Here is a 22091-nt window from a genome sequence, read left to right on the forward strand (position 1 = left end):
TAAGCTACAGTACTGAGTGAGTATGGCACCATGTTTGCAGTGATACCAAAAATAGTTTAACAAAGAAAAAAGCACCACTGCTGAAACTCTTAAGAGAAAAGCCACAAAGAATCACATTGGTGGAGCACTGTATACATTCCCACGTTGTGGGGTTCACAGCAATGGGTGCTTTGGCAACGAAGATGGAGACAAGCCAAAGAAAGAAATCTGCTGTAATGTAAAGATGTTTAGTAGGAATAAGATTTAAACACAGTACAACCACAAAACCCCCTTTTAAACACTTTTTTATTATCTCAGACTATACAGAGGGACAGTTTGTGGACAAAAGAAACAATCCACGTCGTCTTTTCATGATAAACAAATAAGCTCCAAGAATTTGCTTAAATAGACAAATTATATACAAATCAAACCTGCAAAGCCATTTCCAAAAACACAATCTATTCTTTAAACATGATTCACGGCAAACCTTAGGTTGTAAAAATGCAGCTCTGCAATGTGTGTCTTAAGGCACATAGCCGTGGGTTACACATAATCATACCAAATATGTGTTTTACATTTGAATAATTACATTCCCTGATGCAAGTACTTAAGGTGCTGTAATGAAGATCAAGAGAGAAGAAGAGAAAGAAAAGGAAGTTGAGGCTCTAACACGAGAGTGAAGTCAAACCCAAAAAACCCAGTGATCTCATTTTCACCCACTTAGTGATGGAATGTTCCAGACGTTTTAAGACTGTGAGATGTGTGCTGATGGGAGCATTAGCACAAAGTCTCACGGCCTGTTCTAAACATCCTGTCTAAAAACCATTAAAAGGTGGCTTGTGGAGGTGTGCAATCACCCCGTTCACCAGATGGGTGTGACTAAAGGCTGATTTCTGACAAAATGCTGATGTCCGTTCCTGTGCTGATACTGGGTGTGAATGTTGGCTTAAAGGCAACCAAAAGGTGTGCTGAAGGCGTCGAGAGAGCGTTGAAGCTTTCAGTACCAACTCTTTTATATATACAGAACAAATTAACTTGGCATTGGTTGTATTTTCTAAACCAGATGGCACTCGTAGGAGTTACAGAGAAATTAAATTCAGATTGTTGCATAATGAAATGTGTTTCTATTTAACAAAGAACGCCACAGTTAAGTCTTGTTTCAGAAGAGGGGTATGAGTGTTCTTAGGCCAGACCCCAGATCCTGTTTCCATAGCATGTGTTAAAAACACAGTAAGAAAAGGCATTCAGTGCCAGGATGCAGCCCTGCCTGACAGTCACAGGGCAGGAAAAAACAAAAGAAGTACACATCAAACCAAAGAAAGAACTAACACAGTAAGGTCTTTACATTGTTGTCAACAGGTGAAAAGATCAGGATAAAGTATGTTTAAATGAATGGGCTGAAACTAAGCACCTTTAACTGCACTTTGGTGGCTACTAGATGGTGACAATATCCCAGAAAAGAATAACTACATTTAAATGAATGAAAAAACTCCCACTTTTTTCTTAAGTCAGTACCTTTTTACACAAGACATTTCGGTCTCAGTGGCTGATTTCAAGTCTCAGGTGTATCGCAAGTGGCAATTAAAGTGTATCATTTTTCTGAAGAAGATGTTAAGGGTTAAAGCTAGTTATATTTGGGAGCATGCCTGCTCAGCCCATGCATGGTTGCTGCTAATTCTCCCTCAGATTCACCCTTTTTTGCCCAAATAGAGAGCTGAAGTGTGTAAGCCTCATTCAGCCAGCCTTGGAACATAGCCTTACTCAACAGTATGTTGTGTGTTTCACTCTATTTGTTTAAAAAGGAATGCTACATTTAAATAAAATGAAATAGTTGTGTTTTTTAATACTTAATACTGTTTTTAGCTGACTTTTATGAAAACCATTTCCCACAAGCAGATCCCATCCCAAATTAAATGTCACCAGTTTGACAGACTGAGACTAGTCGAGTGGTGAGCTATGAGAATGGACGGCGAGGCTGAATGACATAGATGGTAGCAGCAGAGATTACAGCTAAACATTTGGAAAGATGACTTCAGAAGAGCTTTGGTGTGATATCATGGATAAGGGAGTTACGGTGACTTATAGTAAGTGCACTGCCACGCTGGTAAAACTTCATGAAAGCTGTAGTTTTTTGTATGCTAACATTAAATATTGTTCAAAGCTGCTACAATAAATATTTCTTTTATTAGCAATCTATCAAATGCCTTTGTGGGGTAGGTTGTAGTAACAAATCTATGAAGAATTACTACCCAACTTTGCAGTTCCCCTCAGCTCTACAGAGCTTTTTAGCATCTTTCAGCTCATTGTTTTGGTTTTTTGGCCCATAGCTTTACTGTTTTGATTCACTCTCATAGCATAGTTTTTGGCCACAGCTGTTTTCATTAAAAGAGCTCAGATAAACCCACCATAAGCTACCTGCTCAGCAGCAAACAGCAGACAGACAAAGGTGGAGACTAGCTGGTGAAGAAAGTGGAGCATCTGGAAGCTGAAGAGCCAGATGTTTTTCTAAGGAGGAGAGTGAATATTGGACTTACATTAGCCATGTAGACAGAAACACGCCTGCTAATGAATGCTAATGTTCTGTGTCTGCTGGATGAGCAACTCTTAACATGATAGCCATATAAACTCAAAAAGATGACCAATAAATCACTTCACTTCAACTTTGATAGAAGTCAATTTTTAAAATCAAGTGCTGCAGAAGTTGATATTTGTGACATATTTTCACCTGACAGGTTATGTTTATACAGTATAATATTGCAATCTGCATTTATTTTGCTGCAAACTATGAAGTTGTAAAGTATTACAACACAGTAATACAACCTTTTTCGTAGCAACTTTGAGTGTTTCCGTTCACATAATCAGTGCATAAGTGAATTATATACAACACATGTACTGCAACACATTGCATCTACTATGGTGCAACAGTGATGGATTCTATCATTTGATCTAAATGAACTAGGATTATAGAGTGACAAATTCACTGTGATGTTGGCGAAAGGGAGATAAATGCAAGCACATGCACACACTCAAAGACACACCCATGTGCTCACACCAGCAAGCTTGCATATGCGTGCACACACACACAGACCCAGAACGGTCCTTGAATGATCTGCGGAACAGAAGTGTTGGCCCCGGATTGTGTTTGTGAGAGCAGCTTTAACAAAGTCTCTCACAGGATATGAACTGGAACCAGAATGAGAAAGAGAGCATGAAACCAGAGAGAAAGAGTTGTTGCATATTCAACTTTGACTCAAATTGTCCTCCAACTCCTCTCTCATTTGGTTAAAGTGACTGCAAAAATTGTCCAGAAACAAAAACACAAACCATTCAAGAAGTTCAGGAAAATTCAGAGTGACTTCTGACAAACAGCTGTAGAGTAACTGTATCATGTCCAACTTGATTGGACATGATTCCAGTGATGGAAAGGGAGACATGATTCTGAGCAAATTTCTCTTTCACTTCCCCCTCTTCCCTCACAAGGCCCTGCCAACTTGGCTTTAAGTGGGTTATTGACTGCACAACTCAACAGAGAATAAAAGTCATTGTTTTGATCAAAACAGAGTGCGATTTGTTGGCTGGTGAGAGAGGATCCTAATCCTGGAACTCTTGTACTTTGGGCATCCATTTTATTCTGTTTCAAAACAACTTGTTTTATTAGGCCATCTGCACGCAATAAGGCCAGCTGGAAAAACGCAGCTGCAGATCGCAGCCTGCTGCGCCTCTCCGTCAGCTCATACCACAGCAGTCCTTGTCTTTCACTTTTTTTGTTTATTTATACATTCTTCTATCTTTTTGCCATGGGCAGTTGTACTTATATCTTAACAACAGACAGCTGTTACTATAATTTACTTTTTAATATGTCCTCAACAAAACAGCATAACACTCAAAGCTCCCTCCCAGACACAATAGTATCATCCAGCTCTGGCGCAGACTCTGACCCCACTCTGGATTGTGTGGATTGGTTCCAGCCAGTGTTCACTGCAGTCAGCTGCCCCAGTACATCTTGTTTTTTTGTATTATGTGCTATTGATCCCTGAAGCAGGAATTTGTCCTTTTGTTTTCTCCGTTTCCCACAGCACCTCATTCATTGAGACTGTACTGTACGGTATTTCAACATAGGTATGTTGCAAACCACCCATAAAAATGCTGTTAAAAGAGCAGATTACGTAACCCAGAAATCTAAAAGGCCCTTTAGAGTTTATTGGGTGGGTGGGTAGACATCCTGTCACCCATTAGGGGCCAGATTAACCATCTATGGGGGAATAAAAGGGCTAGGGGCCCCTGTCGAACAACCCCGACTCAAAAGTGCCCCTAACCCATTTTCCGCAGTCCCAGAAACAAACAGGTATTTCTATGCTGGGATCCTTGCCTTTTCTGTATGTCAGTTAATTTTTGATCATTTGATTTAACACAAATGTATAGGCAAGGATATGCACCACAGTAAGCACAATATCAACTGAAATATAGGGTATAAAAACTAGATTTATTATCAAACAAATTTGTGTTTAATCAAAACACCATTTATTAATTGCCATGTAGTTGCCTGCTTTGCCCAGCTGGTAATGCAGCCTTGCGAAAAAAATCACCACAACCCATGGTCTTTGTGCTGTTGTAGCAGTCAAATATTCACCTCACTAAGAGTGAAGATATCTTGTCCTTTTCATTAAGCAAAAAAAGTGTAAAGCAAACAGCTGTATTCATCCCGCTAACAGAAAACACAACTAAAATCCTTCACCTTAACGACTAGTTTACCAGTTTACCAAGGCTGGCACCATTGGGCCAATTAAGTGTATTCTGGTTTGACCAGTCCTGGAATCTAGACCTAGACTGTTTAAAGTTAGGGTAGTTCATGTATTTCAGAAGCATTTTTTTGTTATATTTGTTGAAATTCTATTTACATCCCGACAGCAATCAATAAATCAATGGCCCTGGGGGGAAAAATGAAAAGAATCGGCTGTCTGTGGTTATCGCAGGCCTATAATAAGCACATCCGATCATTTCATTCAACCCAAATGATTTCGGGTGGCTGGCCTACCTGCCTGCCTGCACGCACTCTGCCCATGCACTCATTTCGCATGAAAATGTGTTTTGGGGGAGGGAGGCCTGAAGGGAGCGGGTTGGTATATTTTTGGTTGGATACCTTCAAAATCTAGCTGTCTGTTGCTAGTTTCTCCAGCGTTACCTACCCTAGCTTTAATGGTCATGTCTGCTCCATGCAAAGATGGGTGACAAATTAAAGTAAAAACTAACATAAAGTGTCTTAGTAAGGTGTCTGCCACATGCCTTAATGACAGCTTCAATGCTTGGGCATGGAAGTTCATTCTTGATAGTGGGATTAGAATATGTGACAAAACAGTCTCATGTCAAGGTCCACTTACTAGCTTTTTCGAAAGTTTCATCTAATGGTCCTTATTAGCAAGGGGAACATTGAACGTTGAATGCCAGTGAAATTCATAGGGTCATATATAAGGAGGAGATCATCGTTACCCCTGTCTCCCTTCAAGAGGGAGCTTTAGCATTGGATGTGAATGTCCTCCTTGATCTTTCTCCGGACATGCACTGACTCCTGGTCGATGACTTTGACGTCTTATGACGTTAAATGGTTTGTAAGTGCTGACTCCCTGTTAGTTTATAAGACTCTGGGATGCCCTGGTGGTCCCTTAGCAGATCTAGTCCTGGTTTTAAGCTGGGGACAGGATTCTCGTCATCCACGCCTAGCCTCAATGCTCCATAACGTAGATTCTCCAAGTCTCTAGAACTCCACTGGAAGGATGAACACCATTCTTCCAAAAGACTTGTTATGTTTCTCCACTCATTTATTCCAGCTTTTTCCTTTAATTTGTCACCCGTCTACATGTAAAACTCAAGAAACATCTGCAGTCATTTGGAGCGGCCAAAGTCTGGTCAAAGGCCTCCTCCCTACTGTCCATCCTATCCAGCTGCCCTGATGTATCTGACAACACCTGGATGGGGGCAGATGATAAAGCACTAACACCCACTTGGCAGTTGGGAGCGGGATCTGGAAAATCTCATCCCTCTCTGGGAGCAGGCGTGTGGTTTGTCTTGGATATTGTTCTAGCAGATGGCGTATTAGACCACAGTCTGTCTGGACAGTTGTGGCTACGGTTACACTCGTCACACGTTCAATCGCTGTGTGTCATCTGATCACACCAGGAAGTTTTTGGTGACAGGTCTGGATATGCAAAAACCAGTTTATGCTCACATCACTGTCAGATCTTCTGGATCAAATACAGAAACAACTCACAGGAGACAAACGTATTCAGGGCCAGATGTGGACACAAAGCGATGTGATCTCAAAAATCAATGTTGAAATGTCAAGTGTAACCATAGCCTGTGTGGCTTCCAGCTACATGGTGTTTTATGTGTGCACGTAGAGTAGTGTTTACAAGCACATCTGCAGACTAGTGATTTTGGGAGTCACTAAGTACTCCATGTAAGAGTTATCTGTAAAAGGTGTTAGCTCTCACCCAGCCTACTGAAAACTTTGACACAATAGCTGGAGCTTGAATACTGAGACATGTTAATTCTTCATTCCATTTACTGCTTGCTTTTCCTGTACCTGTATAAGCTCCTTTTCCATTGAGTCATTCATCCCTACAAATATATGTGGGTACCATTTTCTAATAGGGCACGCTTTTTAAAGGGTTTGCAATCTGTAATTAATGGCTTTATTAATGGCTAATACATTACTATTGATTTATGGATCACTTAAAAGCCATTAATAAGTACAAGTTTTGGGATGCCAGGTTGTTAAAATCCCTTTGGCTTGTTTTTACCCCTTCAGTGCCATTTTCTGTTCTAGTTATAACTAATGGCTTTATTAATTGTTAATAAATAATTTACTAATGCTTTATATGGTATATTAGAAAGTAAGATACCAATGAGCATTTTTTTAATGGTTCAAATTTGGTGTTTTTTGAGTGTTTTATGTACTTTGCCTTGTGGTCCAGCAGAGGGCGCTCTTAAAAGTCACCATCAGCTCGACCTATCGCATGCCCTATCAGTAAACTAAGCTAATCAATAAAAATGGAGGAGGACAATAGCGAGCAAAGCTGTGCTGATCGAAAAATCACCACGCCAAAGTATTTTGGGTTCTACTCTGTTGATGGCAAAATTCCCAACAAATATGAGGCTGTTTGCAGACTTTGGAAAAGCAACTGCCTTAACTTACAGTGACAACACATCTGAGGACTCACCTGCTAGCTGCAGGAACGAGTGGAGCAACGTCGACTATACAACCTCGTCTGACAAAGGACATCACCGTTAAGATAGCAAGGTTTATATGCAGGATATGTGGCCCATTGGCATTGTTTCAGGAGAAGGTTGTCAGGTTAATGGCAGAACTGGAGCCACAATATAAAATTCCAAGTCACACCACAATGCCACGACATATAGTGCAGTTGCACCACACGGGAAAATATATATACTATACTGAAGAGTAAGACACTCTTTGAGCACCGATGGATGGACATCGCTGGTGACACACGCTTATGTGACAATCACAGCTCACTGTATCCTAGACTCACCCATTATGCTATAAGGGGGGCATTCGAGTTAATTCGAACAAATTATGTGTTGGTTTCGAAATCGTTCGAACCTAACTTAACCTAACTAAAGTGACTGCCCTATGTTCTATAAAGCATTAGTAAATGATTTGTTAACCATTTATAAAGCCATCAGTTACTACTTTCAAACTCCTTATAAAGACTGCCTTAATACATTTAGTTATTGGGTGCCTGAAAGGCATAATGAATAGGATTTTCCTAAAAAAACAATGTACAGACTCATACAAAAAGAATCCCTCTCAGTCATCACTTATGACCCACTAGAAGTGTGTGGTGGTGTCTGTATCTGCAGAAACCCTGCCCTCTGCCTGTATTTTCTTATCATCTGTGATGTGTATAATTCCTGCATCATCATCACTTGTACTGCACACCTGACCGTGCCCTTGAATGAGAACTTGTTGTTGTTAGTAGACAAACGTAATAAGCATGTTCTGCAGAGGCTCTGCAGCCTGCTCACTGGGGTCTGCGGGGGATAGCAGAGCTAGAGGCAAGGCCAGGTGGGGGAAGGTCTGGGAGAGGTTGTGAGCAGGTGGTCCCACCACACTGTATGCCTTTAGGGCAGAGAGCCCGTTGAGCACTGCTACATCCAGAAAAGTCACGTGGAAGGAGGAGGAAAAGTCAAAGGAGAGGGCCTCTAGCTCCGCTGCAACCCCTGCTGCAGGGGAGACCGTAATTTCCTGGTTAGGGTAAGAAGCTTCTGGGGCTGCGCTGTGGATCCTGAGGGTCTGTAGACCTAGCAGAGCCAGGTACTGACTGTCCATTTGTTTTATTCCACAAAATGACAACTGCAAATGGCCAACCATGCTCCTGTTCAGCAGCTCTTCCAGGACCCAGAGCTCCTTCACCCAGACAGTGAGGCGTCCACGCTCTCTGAGCCCAGCAGGGGGCAGAGCGGAGCGCAAAACGGTGTGGCATCTGCACAGTGAGTTGGCCAGAGCCTCGTTGCAGTCCCGGACGGGGGTAGAGCAGCTGCAGTTCCGCAGGTTGTAGCCTGGGATGCCACTGTCGAACAACAGCGTGGTATTGACCGGCAGAGACGTTTCAGATGTGGGGGCAGAACTTGTTGTCTGGGTGACGGGGGTCAGGAAGAACAGCAACCACAGTGACCATGGCAACGAGGCAGAGGAGACTGTGTTTAGAGACATCTCCATAGAGATCAAACAGACTACATCTTCACCAAGTGGAGAGACCGGATTGTAGAGAAATGGACAAAGCTGTAAACAGATAGGAGTAAAGTTAGCATGTACATATACAAGTAATAATTGCCGTACAGTACTAACAGTCACAACAGTACAGTGAATTTTGACACTAACTCTCATCAAAGACCAGAGCTCAGCAGCATCAGACATTTACTCACCCCTCTGTGACTCACTCCAGCACTTTACTTCACAAAAGGCCCAACATACAAAGAAACTCTCTTTCTCGTTCTGTGCCCTATAGTAACCTGCCTCTGCTTAGTGTCTGTATTTTTACAACATGTGGAGGCCAGCTTAAGACCAACAGCCAACTGAATTCAGCTCTTTATTTCCAGTCCAGCCCTGGCTCTTACACACACACAGACATAATTGAGCCACTTATTTCTTGCTCTCCAACTTTACTGGGGAGAGGTCCTTCCAGGCCCCAGGCTACTGTGGATGGCGTACGGCTGCTTATAAAAGTTCCTGTGCCATGCGCTGTGGTGAAAAAGGCAGTGGCCAGCCACATTAAATGTTCAGGAATAATGAAACACTGGCCTCTTTATTTTCCCATTCTGGAACGGTGGAAAAGTGGACTGAATAAACAGTCTTGACTTCCAGAGTCAACTTTTCCCCACTCTTCTTTTTTTTTGAAAGCGATGAGGACTTTCCAGTGTCCAAGTCTACTTGATTGTCTAAAAACAGGTCTGGAAAAAAATCAGTGTGATGCATTTGGTACCAAAGACATTATTGTTACATTTAATGTCATTATATTTGCACTGGCTTCTTACCCTTTACTGATAAATCCAGTAGGCGATTTGGGGGGGGGGTGAGGGTTGTTAGCAAAATGACCAAAATCCGCCCCCCTTGTTAACCTGCCCAAAGGGTCTCTGTGCTTTGTCTCGTAGTGGCGCTTCACATTGCTGCTTTTAATAATCACCACCGTCTCGGAACATATGAGACACACTGGCTTTGAGCTGCCAGTGGGAAGACTGAACATGTACGAGTCTGTCCAGTCTAGATTTAAAAGCTCTGTTTCCGCTGTCTACTTTTCTCTTTTTAGAGCACGCCATGTGAAATTATTTCTTCGACAGCCTCGTGTATCTCACTCACTGAAATCAGTTGTAATGCTTATCGGAATGCACAGATTTGATAGGCTGAGTAGCATCACATGATATGATTTACAATGCATGCAATTGGTCTGTGAGTTTCCTAGGCTGCTAAGCCAGTGCTAGAATAGCTAAAATAGTGTTAAAATATTAACACTCCATCAAAATTGAATAATTATCAATTTATTGATATTCTCGACAGCAGAGTCAATGTTTTAATTGAGGTCTTAAATTCACCAGATATGTTTTTTTCTACAATACATGTAGGTAGTAGGTAGTTTCAGCCAACCAGTCTGATTTGTCAAAGATGCAGAACACCTCTCACCAAAAAAGTAGAGTGGAAAGCATCTGCTCTTATCGCTTGATATTAATGTTTTTTTCATATGGTTGCTGCCAAATATATATATATATATATTATATATATTTAAAAATAAAAACCAAGCTCCATGAACGCACTTTGTGCAATTATTTGTTTTGATTATGTGAATTTTCCACAGTGTGGAAAGGATGATTGTCATCAACAACACCGATGACGGAAACTATTCGTTGACTGCCTTTGTTTTCCTTGATTAAAAACACGACTAAAACTAAATTAAAAGTAACCTTTGTTACTTTGTTTTGTAAATATAAAGTTGATTTAGCTGCTTGACCTGTTGCACTTGCATTTCAGTTACATTCTTGAAGGTAAGAAAGTAACTGAAATCCCTCTGAAAATTTGACAAGAAGCAGCAATAAAATAAAATTCAGTCACAGATCATTGTATCCCAGTTTTGATCATTCCTGTCCATTCTAAGACATTAGGTAACATTGCACCATGTCAGTCTGTGTTAGGACATTGCATTGAGCTCCATTCATTGTGGACAGCCTAACCCTAACCTTAACCTAACCTCAATTCACACCTTACTCCCAACCTTAATTAACCAGGACCTCAGAAATAACATTTTGCCTCATTTGGACCGGGCTTTGGTCCCCACGAGGACTACTGGTCCAGACAAGGTTGGTGTTTATACCGGAGAAGGTCCTCTGGAGGTAACAAAAAAAGCGCACAAGGATAGCGGCGCAAACTTCTGTGTGTGTGTATGTGGTGTGTAGTTTGTGTGTGTGTGTGTGTGGTATAACAACAGAGTAGAGGAACAAAACAGAGACCTGGTATGAGATCTGGGATTTGAAATAGAGTAAATCAATATTGTTGAGAAGAAGACTAGGGCAAGTTTAGTGAGGGAAGATGAGATGACTTGCTATCAAACACAAGAACTCAACTAAACTTGTTAAGCAGCATGTCGGATGAAAAAATCTCAAATTTAATATGCTAAAACTTTGGGACATTCATAGCAATATCTCAGGGCAGTACAACAAATGTGTACCAATGCATGAAGATTTGTATAATATCAAGGATGCAAACAGGTTAGCGGTAAAAAATGTGACAACATTGCGTGGATGGAGAAAACCAGGTACGACTAGGTGGGTCCGGGGGTATGTCCCCCGGAAGCATATTTTGACAATTTTAACGATTAAATACATCAATCTGGCCTACATCAATCTGAAGAGAAAATTTAAAGATCTGTTTAACTTCAAATTAAAATTAACAAGACGACAAAAAGTATGATGGAAAATCACCTTATAGTATTTAAATTCTAATCTATTATTATTACAGTCTTTCACTGAATTTTGCGTGATGGTAATCAATGTTCAGGCACAGTAAGCAGAAAAAAGGCAGCACATCACTTTCTTTATTGTGAAAATAACACAAGAAGAAGCAACACAAAACATTGTAACATCTAGCATTTCCCTAGCATTACATATACTATTAGCGTTTCCACTGAGACACTGAGACACAGTTTAGGTTTTTGAATCAAAGATTTATTCAAAATATTAGAAAACCGAAACCCATAACATCAGAGATTAAATTTAAAGCATCAAAATGCTGAGGGTCCCGCCCACCCATCGCTGACGACACTGGTATACTTCAGAAATGTAAAATTGTAGGCTACTGATCCGATTACATATTATAAGAGAAAGTGAGTATTTACCGATGTGGCTAGTTTTGACGTTAAACTGATGCTAGGGATATTCAAAAACTGTGTCATCTTAGAAAATCACTGTGCTAGCTACATAGCTACCTACCTATAGGTAGGCTACGTTGTTGACCAACACAAACTAGCCTACACTGTAACGTTACATTTACTGCCAGATTGACAATTTACTGCTTATCTTTTCCTTTTTTTCCCACTGCTCTGCTCCACTCACTGTCACTTTCTGCCACACGCTCTCACACACACACGCTCTCACACACACTCGCTCTCACACACACTCGCTCTCACACACGCTGCTGTGTCAGCAACAGCCACGGTCCAGCCTTTATACAGTCTATGGGTTCAGCAAGACTAAACAACCACTGATGTAATGTGAGGTCATCGCAACAGGTTCTGACAGTTGAGTAGAATATTTGCTCAATGCAGTTCACTCATGAAAGCGTGACAGAAATGTAGGAATCGTTAAGGAGATTAGTCCGCTACCCATATGTGTATTTGTATGCTGTGTGGTATTTGGCTCATAGTGGCCTTGACCACTTTCTCAATAAGCCTTTTCCTCACTCATGTCAAACTGGACTGCAGACATTTGGGATATACACAAAAATGATTAGTTTACAAGGCATATGCACATTTTATTCTGTTTGAGGTGCTTCTACACTTTGTTTCTCCAGGAAACACTTCCCCTTTCTCTAAAGGCTATTTACTAGTCACATGGGACGTTATTTATAGAAATGTTCCCTGACTTTATTCCAGACTTGTTGTAAGTTGAGTATCCAGAACAACCTACTTTAGAAAAAAAATAGATAGTTAACTTCTGCTAAGCACTGAGCCCTTGATAAAAAAGCATATCGACAGTTTTCTTAATACTTGACATGAGACTATGTAATATTTGCGAAACAACGGCCCCTGTGGTCACAAGTTGCGATTACAGGATAATGATGAATGCTAAAATGTAATGCAGCAGTAGCACAAGCAGAGAAGAGCCATAAAGTCAACTAACATAACTCAGCATTGTCAGCTATGCAGCATATCTAATCTTTACAAACATAAGCCAATTTAGCTTCTGGTCATACCAGTATACCAACAATTGTATGGAAACTGAGGGAATAGTTCTAACTGACATGTAGCAGTATCAGATAAATGTACCATCTGCATACATTACACCATTCTGGGAAAGCTTTAATACAATGAACAAAAGTGGACCAACTTGTTTTACACTCTATGGAAAATTATTTTTCATTCTTAATTTTTGACAAGTGGACTAATGGACTTCATTACTTAATTATATAACATGCAACATAAACTGCCAGCTGCAAAAGTTTCTCTGGTTCAATGCAGGAAAAAAGTTCTGCCAGTGTGAATTCTGCCATCTTCTCTGATGCAGCAGTGGCAGAAGTTTATAATGAAAATGAAAGGATCATACCAGTGATTTTGCATTATTTTAGCCCATTTACTACTATCACTTATACTTAACATTATAACTAAACATTTTACAAAACATGCTGCTGTGTTTCATACATGTGTAAGTATTTTGTCTAACTATATGTATTGTTATATGGAAAATTCATGTCACAGTGAAAATCATGTCATTCAGTTAGATAAAAAGCTAAATAATTGTCCTTTTAACATGTGTTTTTTTTTATTTCATTATGAAACAGTAAATGCATATGTAGTAGGTTGAGAAAAGCTACATCTTTAGTTTTAACATAAACACACATCCCTCTATTTTTTGATAATAATAGTGAACTATTCAAACATCTCAACTGGCTCCTTTCAACGCCAGTTGAGATGGTTTGGGCATCTGATCAGGATGCCTCCTGGGTGCCTTTCTTTGGAGGTTTTCCAGGCACATCCAACTGGTAGGAGGACCCAGGACACACTGGAGAGACTATATACTGTATCTCATCTGGCTTGGGAATGCCTCGGATCCCCCAGGAGGACCTGGAAAACATTGCTGGGAAGATGGACGTCTGGAAAATGGATGGACAGACTATTCTAACAGCTTTAAACAGCCTTCATATAACTCTACATATGCACTATTTAGTCAGTAAATGGTGCAATTGTGCTTGTGTGGATCGACTAGGGAGACTATAGCTACAAGCTCAGTAATAAACGAGCACTGGCTTGGAAAAACTAACTATCCCGCACCATGGAAACTCAATCTTTAGCTGCTGTAGTTTGCCAGCCCCCAGTAGCCGGTGCGGGCCGACCAGAGGTAGCTCCTGTAAGCCGTCTCTGAAACCAGGGAGGCTGGGTGACTGTCCGAAGGAAGCATAGCCCTAAGCAGAAGCCCACGGTTCACCACCAACCTGTTCACATTTCTAACAAGTTCTCCCCACTCAGCGACACACCCGCTGAGAAACCAACTCTGATTATTGGCAGCTCCATTTTGAGAAACATGAAGTTAACGACACCAGCGACCTTTGAATCCTATTTAAAACTGCTGCCTAAGGGTAATCGGAAATACAGTAAGATTGTTATTCACGTCGGCGGTAACGACTCCTGTTTACGCCAGTCGGAGGTTGGGTCAGTTAATGTTGAGTCAGTGTATACATATGCAAAGACAATGTCAGACTCCATAGTTTTCTCTGGGCCCCTGCCAAATCTGACTACTTATGACATGTTTAGCTGCATGTCTTCATTCCGCCACTGGCTGTTGAGGTGGTGTCCAGCAAACGATGTGGGCTTTGTAGATTGGCGGATATTTTGGGGAAGACCTGGTCTGATTAGGAGAGATGGCATTCATCCCACTTTGGATGGAGCAGCTCTCATATCTAGAAATCTGGTTTATTAATGGACCAAAATCATGACACCCCAGAGGTGAGACCAGGACACAGAGTGGCACTCCTACATGCTTCTCTGTGCTTCCATTAGAGCAGTAACCCACCCAAAAACCAATAATGACGGTGTCTGCCCCCCAACCACTTAAATTAATTAAATCAAAAGTAAACATGGGAGATACATGAAAACCTAATAAAAATGAACACCACCGCAGCCAATTCAATTTGTTATAGTGCACTGCACTCTTGGTGCTTATTCTGAATTTTTTTAATCAAGTTTGATCCTTAAAACAGATAACGTAATTATTGTAGGTTATTTTAATATTGATGTGGACGTTGATAATGATCTTCTTAGTCTTAGTACTGCGTTTATCTTAGGCAAAAATTCCTACTTTAGATGTCTATCTGATAGTGCTGTAGCTAAATTTAAGCAAGTGAGTCCATTGGCATTTAATTCAATGCCATGTCTCAATATAATATAATATATCCTATGCTAACATTAGTCCCTCCCAAATTGATCATCTTGTTGACAGTGCTGCACGCTACTGCACGCTTACTGCGAATAACACTTGACTCTATTGCCCCGCTACAAAGGAAGATAATAAAACAAAGGAGGTTAGCTCCATGGTATAACCTCCAAACCCGCAAATTAAAGCAAATATCACAAAAACTTGAAAGGAAATGGTGTTCCACCAATCTGGAAGAATCTTGTTTAGTCTGGCAATGCCAGAGCAGCCTATTACTCACCATCATATATATTTAGACTGCTTTTTTCCCATTGACCTTCACCAACTAACTTCAACGATTTTTTCATCTAAGCCATCAACCTGTCTCTTCGACCCTATCCCAACTAGGCTGCTTAAAGAAGTTTTACCCTTAGTTAGAACTTCTTTACTGGATATGATCAATCTGTCTTTAAGTATATATGAGGCTATGTACCACAATCTTTTAAAGTAGCTGTAATTAAACCGCTTCTTAAAAAGCCCACTCTTGATCCAGGGATTTTAGCCCTATAGCAGTATAGACCTATATCTAACCTTCCCTTTCTCTCTAAGATCCTTGAGAAAGCAGTCGCCAATCAGTTGTGTGACTTTCTAAATAACAATAGTTTATTTGAGGATTTTCAGTCAGGGTTTAAAGTGCATCATAGCACAGAGACAGCACTGGTGAAAATTACAAATTACCTTTTAATTGCATCAGACAATGGACTTGTTGCTGTACTGGTCTTGTTAGCTCTTAGTGCTGCGTTCGACACCATTGACCATCACATCCTATTACAGAGATGGGAACATTCAATTGGCATTAATGGAATTGCACTAAGCAGGTTTAAATCCTATCTATCAGATCGATCTCAGTTTGTTAGTCCGTTAGGAACCTCAGAGTTATCTTTGATCAGGATTTATCCTTTAACTCCCACATTAAACAAACTTCAAGGACTGCCTTCTTTCACCTACGTAACATTGCAAAAATCAGGCACATCCTGTCTCAAAATGATGATCAAAAACTATTCCATGCATTTGTTTCTTCTAGGCTGGACTATTGCAATTCCTTATCATCAGGCTGCCCGAATAAGTCCCTTAAGACTCTCCAGTTGATCCAGAATGCAGCAGCATGTGCACTGACAAGAACTAGGAAAAGAGATCATTTTTCTTCCATAGTTGCTTCTCTGCACTGGCTCCCTGTAAAATCTAGAATAGAATTTTAAATCCTTCTCCTCACCTACAAAGCCCTTAATGGTCAGGCACCATCTTATCTTAGGGTTAGGGTTAGGGTTAGGGAAAATGGTCTGAGAACACTTGTTCACACTTCACAATTGAGAATGACTTCCGGATGGGAGCCGTAATGTCTTGATTCTGAAAACAGTGTCCAGATGACTACGACTGAAACCTTTTCTACGATGGAACACTCCTGGACGAATGAGGGACTACACCGCCCTATATAAATAATAAAAAAAACATTGAATTGAACTTCTGTCTTCTCCTCATTGATCCACATGTACTGCATTTCCAAACTTAAATTTGATTCAAGACTAATGTAAATATTTTGAGAAGTGTTTTGTGATGTTTTAGTGCTATTTTGAGATGTATGGAAAGTTAGGGTTTGTAAGTATTAGTCTTAACGAGCAGAACGTTCACATGTAGTAGTCTTTGGAAACTTCGCTCATGCACTGTTACTTTGTAAGATTTTGTAAATGGTGTTAAGGTTCTGTGTCAAGAGAATATCTGTTCCAAATGTTCTAAAAGTTTTATCCTGCCAATATTTTAGTTGATGATGAGAGGGAAATGCTGCATTCATTTGCTGCCAGTGTTGATCTGCCACCATTGCGCTCAATGTATGAGACAGCGTGTGGTGTCTGTGAATGTTTTAGGAAGGTGGTATGGGTGGGTTCTGTGTATGTTAAAGTTACTGTAGGAGTAAAAGTGAATGTGTGTTGTCTGTCTTACAATATACTTTGTATATTACTTTGGTAAACATATGAGATATGTGAGTGAGTAATATAGGGTAGGAAGAGGACATGAAATGTAAAGTATGATGCAAAGTAATAAACAAGCACTGGCTTGGACAAGACTTCACCTCAATGATCCACAGTTTATCATTGATCCATGGTGCTTCGTAGCCTGTGTATCGCTTGCTGACTTTTCAGATTGCCCCTTGGTTTATTGTTAGTACCACATACTGTATATAAAAAGGAAATACATAGTGAAGTTTCTATCGAAATGTAACAAAAATTTTAACCAAATTTTAAGAGAATCAGCAAAAGAAATTGCAAATTAATGTGCGTTGCCATACTGTTATGCGAATATAAGGAGTTGAGCACATCAAGATAAACAGTTTGTGGTGCTAATTCTCCAGTCGCGTGCCATTAAACCATTGCAGAAGAAGACGGAATTAAAAGAGTGCCAGTCAAACCTCAAATGATCAAAAACGTGATGGAAATATGGCATTTAAATGTTTGTTTCATGTATTCATTTGAGGAAAGTTACAGTCTCCTCATCGGTCCACACAGATCTGATGTTTTCGTCTGCTGCTATTTTTCTTAAGTGGAGTGGAGGCTTCAGTGGACGTTTAAGTCACATGCTTCATGTGAGTCATAATTTATTCACTAAATCTGTTTCCATTTTGTCACCTCAGCCAAGTGTAAAACTTTTTTGCAATATTTCGACTTTCAAATTTTTACTGTTTCCACTTAGGTCTTTTTATTCAGACATTTCAAACGCACATTAAAAAAGGTGGATCAAAACACTATTAATGCGTATTGTATCTTTCTTAATTTCTTTGTTTGATTTGTTTTTAATTTGGCATTTTAAATCTTCCATATAATACAGCGTCATTGAAGAACTAGAACATGCTGATAGTCAGACAGTGTGGAATAATTTGATTTTAAAGGTACTTACAGGGAAACAAAACCAGGAAAAGTGGATGTTAAGGGGTTAAACTACAATTTTGCATCAAAGTCCCCTTTCTGGTGTCATGACTATGCTGCTATAAATAAACTTGACTTCACTGTGGTTGGTTTACAGTAGCAGCTGCCCTCCATACACACAGCCTGTCCTCTCCGTCCTCCACTGTCTTACCTCACTGCTAATATTAGTCATCGTCTTTCCAGCTGGTCCCAGCGTCTGGCTCTCCCACACATTATATCAGTCACTTTCTCTCTCCCATTTGTCTGTCCTTGCTCTCTCTACCACTCTCTTTTTTTCTCCCTGTCTCTCATCTCTCTGTCTCTTTTTCTCTCTTTTACTTTCCGTTCCTCCATCTCTGTAATCCCTGCAACAAGCTCCAGCTGCAGGACCGGATGCTGGGAGGGAGGGCCGAACAAAGATGAAAATCCACTGAAAACACATTCCACAATACTCAAATGACAATATGAGTGTGATATAATTGATTTTGCATGTATTTATTTAAATTTAATTCTCTTATAAAGCATTTCTGTATAGCATATATCAGAGAAATGTATCACATAAACTTGCTTTAAGTTGTGTCTGTTGAATAAAAATTATTTAGTGTCATGCTATCACAGCCATTCTGATTCTGATCCTGTGTGAAAGCAAGAGTGTGTGTGCATGTGTATGTATGTATACACATATGTAAATGCATACTCTATGTAAAAATCGAGACAGAAAGTGAGAGAAGAAAGAATGACAGAAAGAGAGAGTTAAACAGGGTGAAAGTGTTTGTATGTTTGTGTGTACTTTTGTGTGTGAGAAAGAGCGCGAGGTGACTGGCGCTGCACACGGCTCCAGCTTGTTAAAGGAGAGGCTCAACGCATTCCTCTGACATCATGCTCCACCGAAGGCACCCACCCCAATCCTCCCTTCCTTTCTCTCCACCTCTCACTTACAGTTCCTTTATTACTCTATGTCACCCATCTGTTTTCAATGTCTCTCACTCCTCTCCCTCTCTCTCAGCAGCTGCAGCTTCACATATGACTACAGACAAAATTGAAGGGGTTTCACTCCAAAAATGGAAAATATGCATTAAAAGGTTTTTCCTTTATCCCAAGTGTTCTGAGATGTATAGTTTATTATATTATACTGTTTAGAATACTATGGTTGACACATTTTAAATGAAATTAACTTTAAATATAAACCAATTTAGAATACATCATGTGCTCATTTGGCTCCCGAGCGCTGACAGATCTTGTGGTCTCTTCCTGCTTCCCATAACTGTCTATAAAACATCTAATGATGCAGAGCCACAGTCCTGCACAAGTACACAAAAACATCTAATGTGGTGTAAGTACTGTACTTAAAGGATAAGGTTGATGTTATTCTATATTTTCCTTTTTGTCAACAAATCTCATGAAAATATTAAAACTAACAATTTAGTCTGCCTCTCAATACTTCCCTATTCTGTCTACGGCACTCAACCCCAAGGCCATTGGTTCCCACTGAAATCATTAAAGGAAACATTTTGGGTAAGACACTTTTTATGCATTTCCAAGCGTGAGATGAGAAGATCAATATCATGCGTGTGTCTGTAAGATGTAGTTAGCTTAGCAAAGCATAAAGGCTGAAAACAGGGGGGAAACAGTTAGCCTGGCTCATTCAAAAATACTGTACACATACAGTACAGCATATCTAAAGTTCCCTATTGACATGTTGTATCTCATTTGTTTAATACGTACACAAACAGATATGTGAAGACAACAATTTGTGGTTTTAGGGTCAGTTACGTGCAGGAACTATTTTTTGTCAAACAACAGCTGAGAGCAGTGACTTCCTGGAGTCTTGTCATTACAGTGAGGTTGCCAGTCCAGCTATGTGCTGGCCAGAGAGCTGCAAAGAATAACTGGGCGCAAGGATAAACTGTTCTTTATCAAGAAATAGTTATAGAACCAAAGCTGCAGGAAATCGGGGTGTTGAGGGAGCAGCAGCCCCCGTCTCCAGCGGACAGATGTATATTTGTATTATAATAAGACTTTTTTTCTGCAGCTTTACACGTTACCTCTTCCAGTCATTTAAGGTCTGGGAGCGCAGCAACCCCACATCCCTTACTGAAAACATGTTCCCACGGCTGTGTACAGACTGTTAACACTCCCTTAAAACCACAAATTGTCATTTTTATGTCTGTGACTGTGTACTGATTAAATAAATGAGGTACAATGTGTTAATTAGATGTGAGCTTTAGAGGTTGGTATGAGTGTTTTTAACTTTGGACAGCCGTGGCTATCTCCCTCTCAGTGTGGTCTGCTCACTAGCAGACACCCCCCTGATCTCTCTCCTCCTGGCTTCGCCGTGTAATCTGCTCAGAGCAGAAACACGCAGCAGAACCGAAGTCTCCTGATCTACCAAAGTGCTGCGAAGGCCTCTTAGATCTCTGCAACAAAGTTTAACGCCAATAGCTGCCAAACACAAAGCCTGCCAGCTAACTTCACATGCTAACAGGAGCACAAAGCAAGTTAATGCTGAGCTGTTAACTGTAAGGACAACCACAGGCGGAGTGATCAGCTTACTACAATCTGTACAAGCGGACACTGCACAGCAAAAGACGCTTCCACAGCACAATCACAATTCTTCCCAGCTTGGCTCGTCTACACAGACTGACCGCCAGCTAACAGCAGCACGAAAGCCACCTCTCTTTCCCTCCCACGGACAGGTAACGTAACAACTGGGCATAGCATAGAGTATACAGCTAAGCAAAGGGCTGTTTGACGTGATGTTACTGATGTGTTTTCAATAAGGTTTTATTGTTGTAATCTTCTCCATGGTTAATGTGAATTTAATATTGTAACCGTAGTTCTCAGCCACATGATAAGTTGATGTTAGTTTATGCTCCACACAGACAGTCTTTGCATGCTAACTAACTGCTTTTAACTTGGCACCGTTATCCTAAACAGATGATACCCATACACCTCTAATTTGGCTTGAACACAACCACATACACGGCGGAGAGTAACTTTAAAGCTCCCGCTGCACATGTTCCTTTGTTTCTGACCACGTGGGTTCGTGTTCGTGTACGCAAGACATACGGAGGCAGAACAAAGAAACGAATTCCTTTTGGCGTGCACCCAGACCTGCGCACATGCACACATACACTTACACGTACACACACCCTTTGTTCTGTAGTTTAGTGTATTTAGAGTTAATCCTCATATTCTGTGTTTTTGCTTTGTTTATTTGTTAAACAAATGCCTGTGTATAATTATGCTAGTTTCTTTAATGTTGCACAAGAGTGAGTAATTTGCCAACCTCTGCTATGTTGAACTCCAAATCCTTCAACCTACTAGCTATCAATGATAATTTGGTTATAGTAGTTCCAAACTGATAGTTTAGTGTATTTTATGAGACTCAATAAATTAAATAAATGATTTCTCTTTAAGACGAGTGGTGCCCCTGAGGACTTCATTAAAGTTATTTATAATTATCTTTGATCATTCTGATAGCCATAATTAAATGATCACACCTACACAAGTGCCCCCCCCCAACCACTGTAAATCCAAACACAAGAGTACTGGAGGATTCTGAAAATATCATAAACAGTGGTAGTGTCGTTACATAACCTTCTGGGTTTTTCAAAGATCACCAGGAATGTACTTTCAGAAAAAAACGGCACAAACTGGTTGGAGGTAAGCAGTAAATTATGTTTTTTTGTGATTTGGGTGAACTGACCCTTAAATAAATACATACACTTATAAATAAAACTAATAAAATAGGCAGTAGAGTAACAGTATTGTTCATTTTCCTATTAGGCCATGGAAACAGAATGTGTGGTTTGGGCTGACAGAATATATCACGACTCTGTAGGTTTTTCAGCGGCCGTGTTTCTAATTAGAGACATAAAACCTGAATATTTTCCTGTATCAAATGTGTAGCTGCTATTCATTGGGGCTATTGGGGCCACTGATTATAGTTTGAACATCAAAGCACAAACTTCTTCATTTACAGCATGTATACAGAGCGGTATCAGCAGCACACGTGTTCTGTAA

At 40.3% G+C, this 22091-nt stretch overlaps 1 protein-coding gene across 5 annotated transcripts in view; it reads right to left on the bottom strand.

Moving 5' to 3' along the window:
• Positions 1 to 267: 267 nt before the first annotated feature.
• Positions 268 to 22091, bottom strand: part of LOC122885879 (uncharacterized protein C21orf62 homolog) — a 41815-nt gene continuing 19991 nt past the window's right edge. For all 5 annotated transcript variants that reach the window (XM_044217606.1, XM_044217609.1, XM_044217607.1 and 2 more), the window contains one exon: positions 268 to 8779. In XM_044217606.1, the coding sequence (XP_044073541.1) occupies positions 7970 to 8716 (747 nt within the window). In that variant the 5' untranslated portion in view covers positions 8717 to 8779 and the 3' untranslated portion in view covers positions 268 to 7969. The remainder of the gene's footprint in view (positions 8780 to 22091) is intronic.

The sequence above is a fragment of the Siniperca chuatsi genome, linkage group LG12 (assembly GCF_020085105.1).
Source record: "Siniperca chuatsi isolate FFG_IHB_CAS linkage group LG12, ASM2008510v1, whole genome shotgun sequence".
Lineage (NCBI taxonomy): Eukaryota > Metazoa > Chordata > Actinopteri > Centrarchiformes > Sinipercidae > Siniperca > Siniperca chuatsi.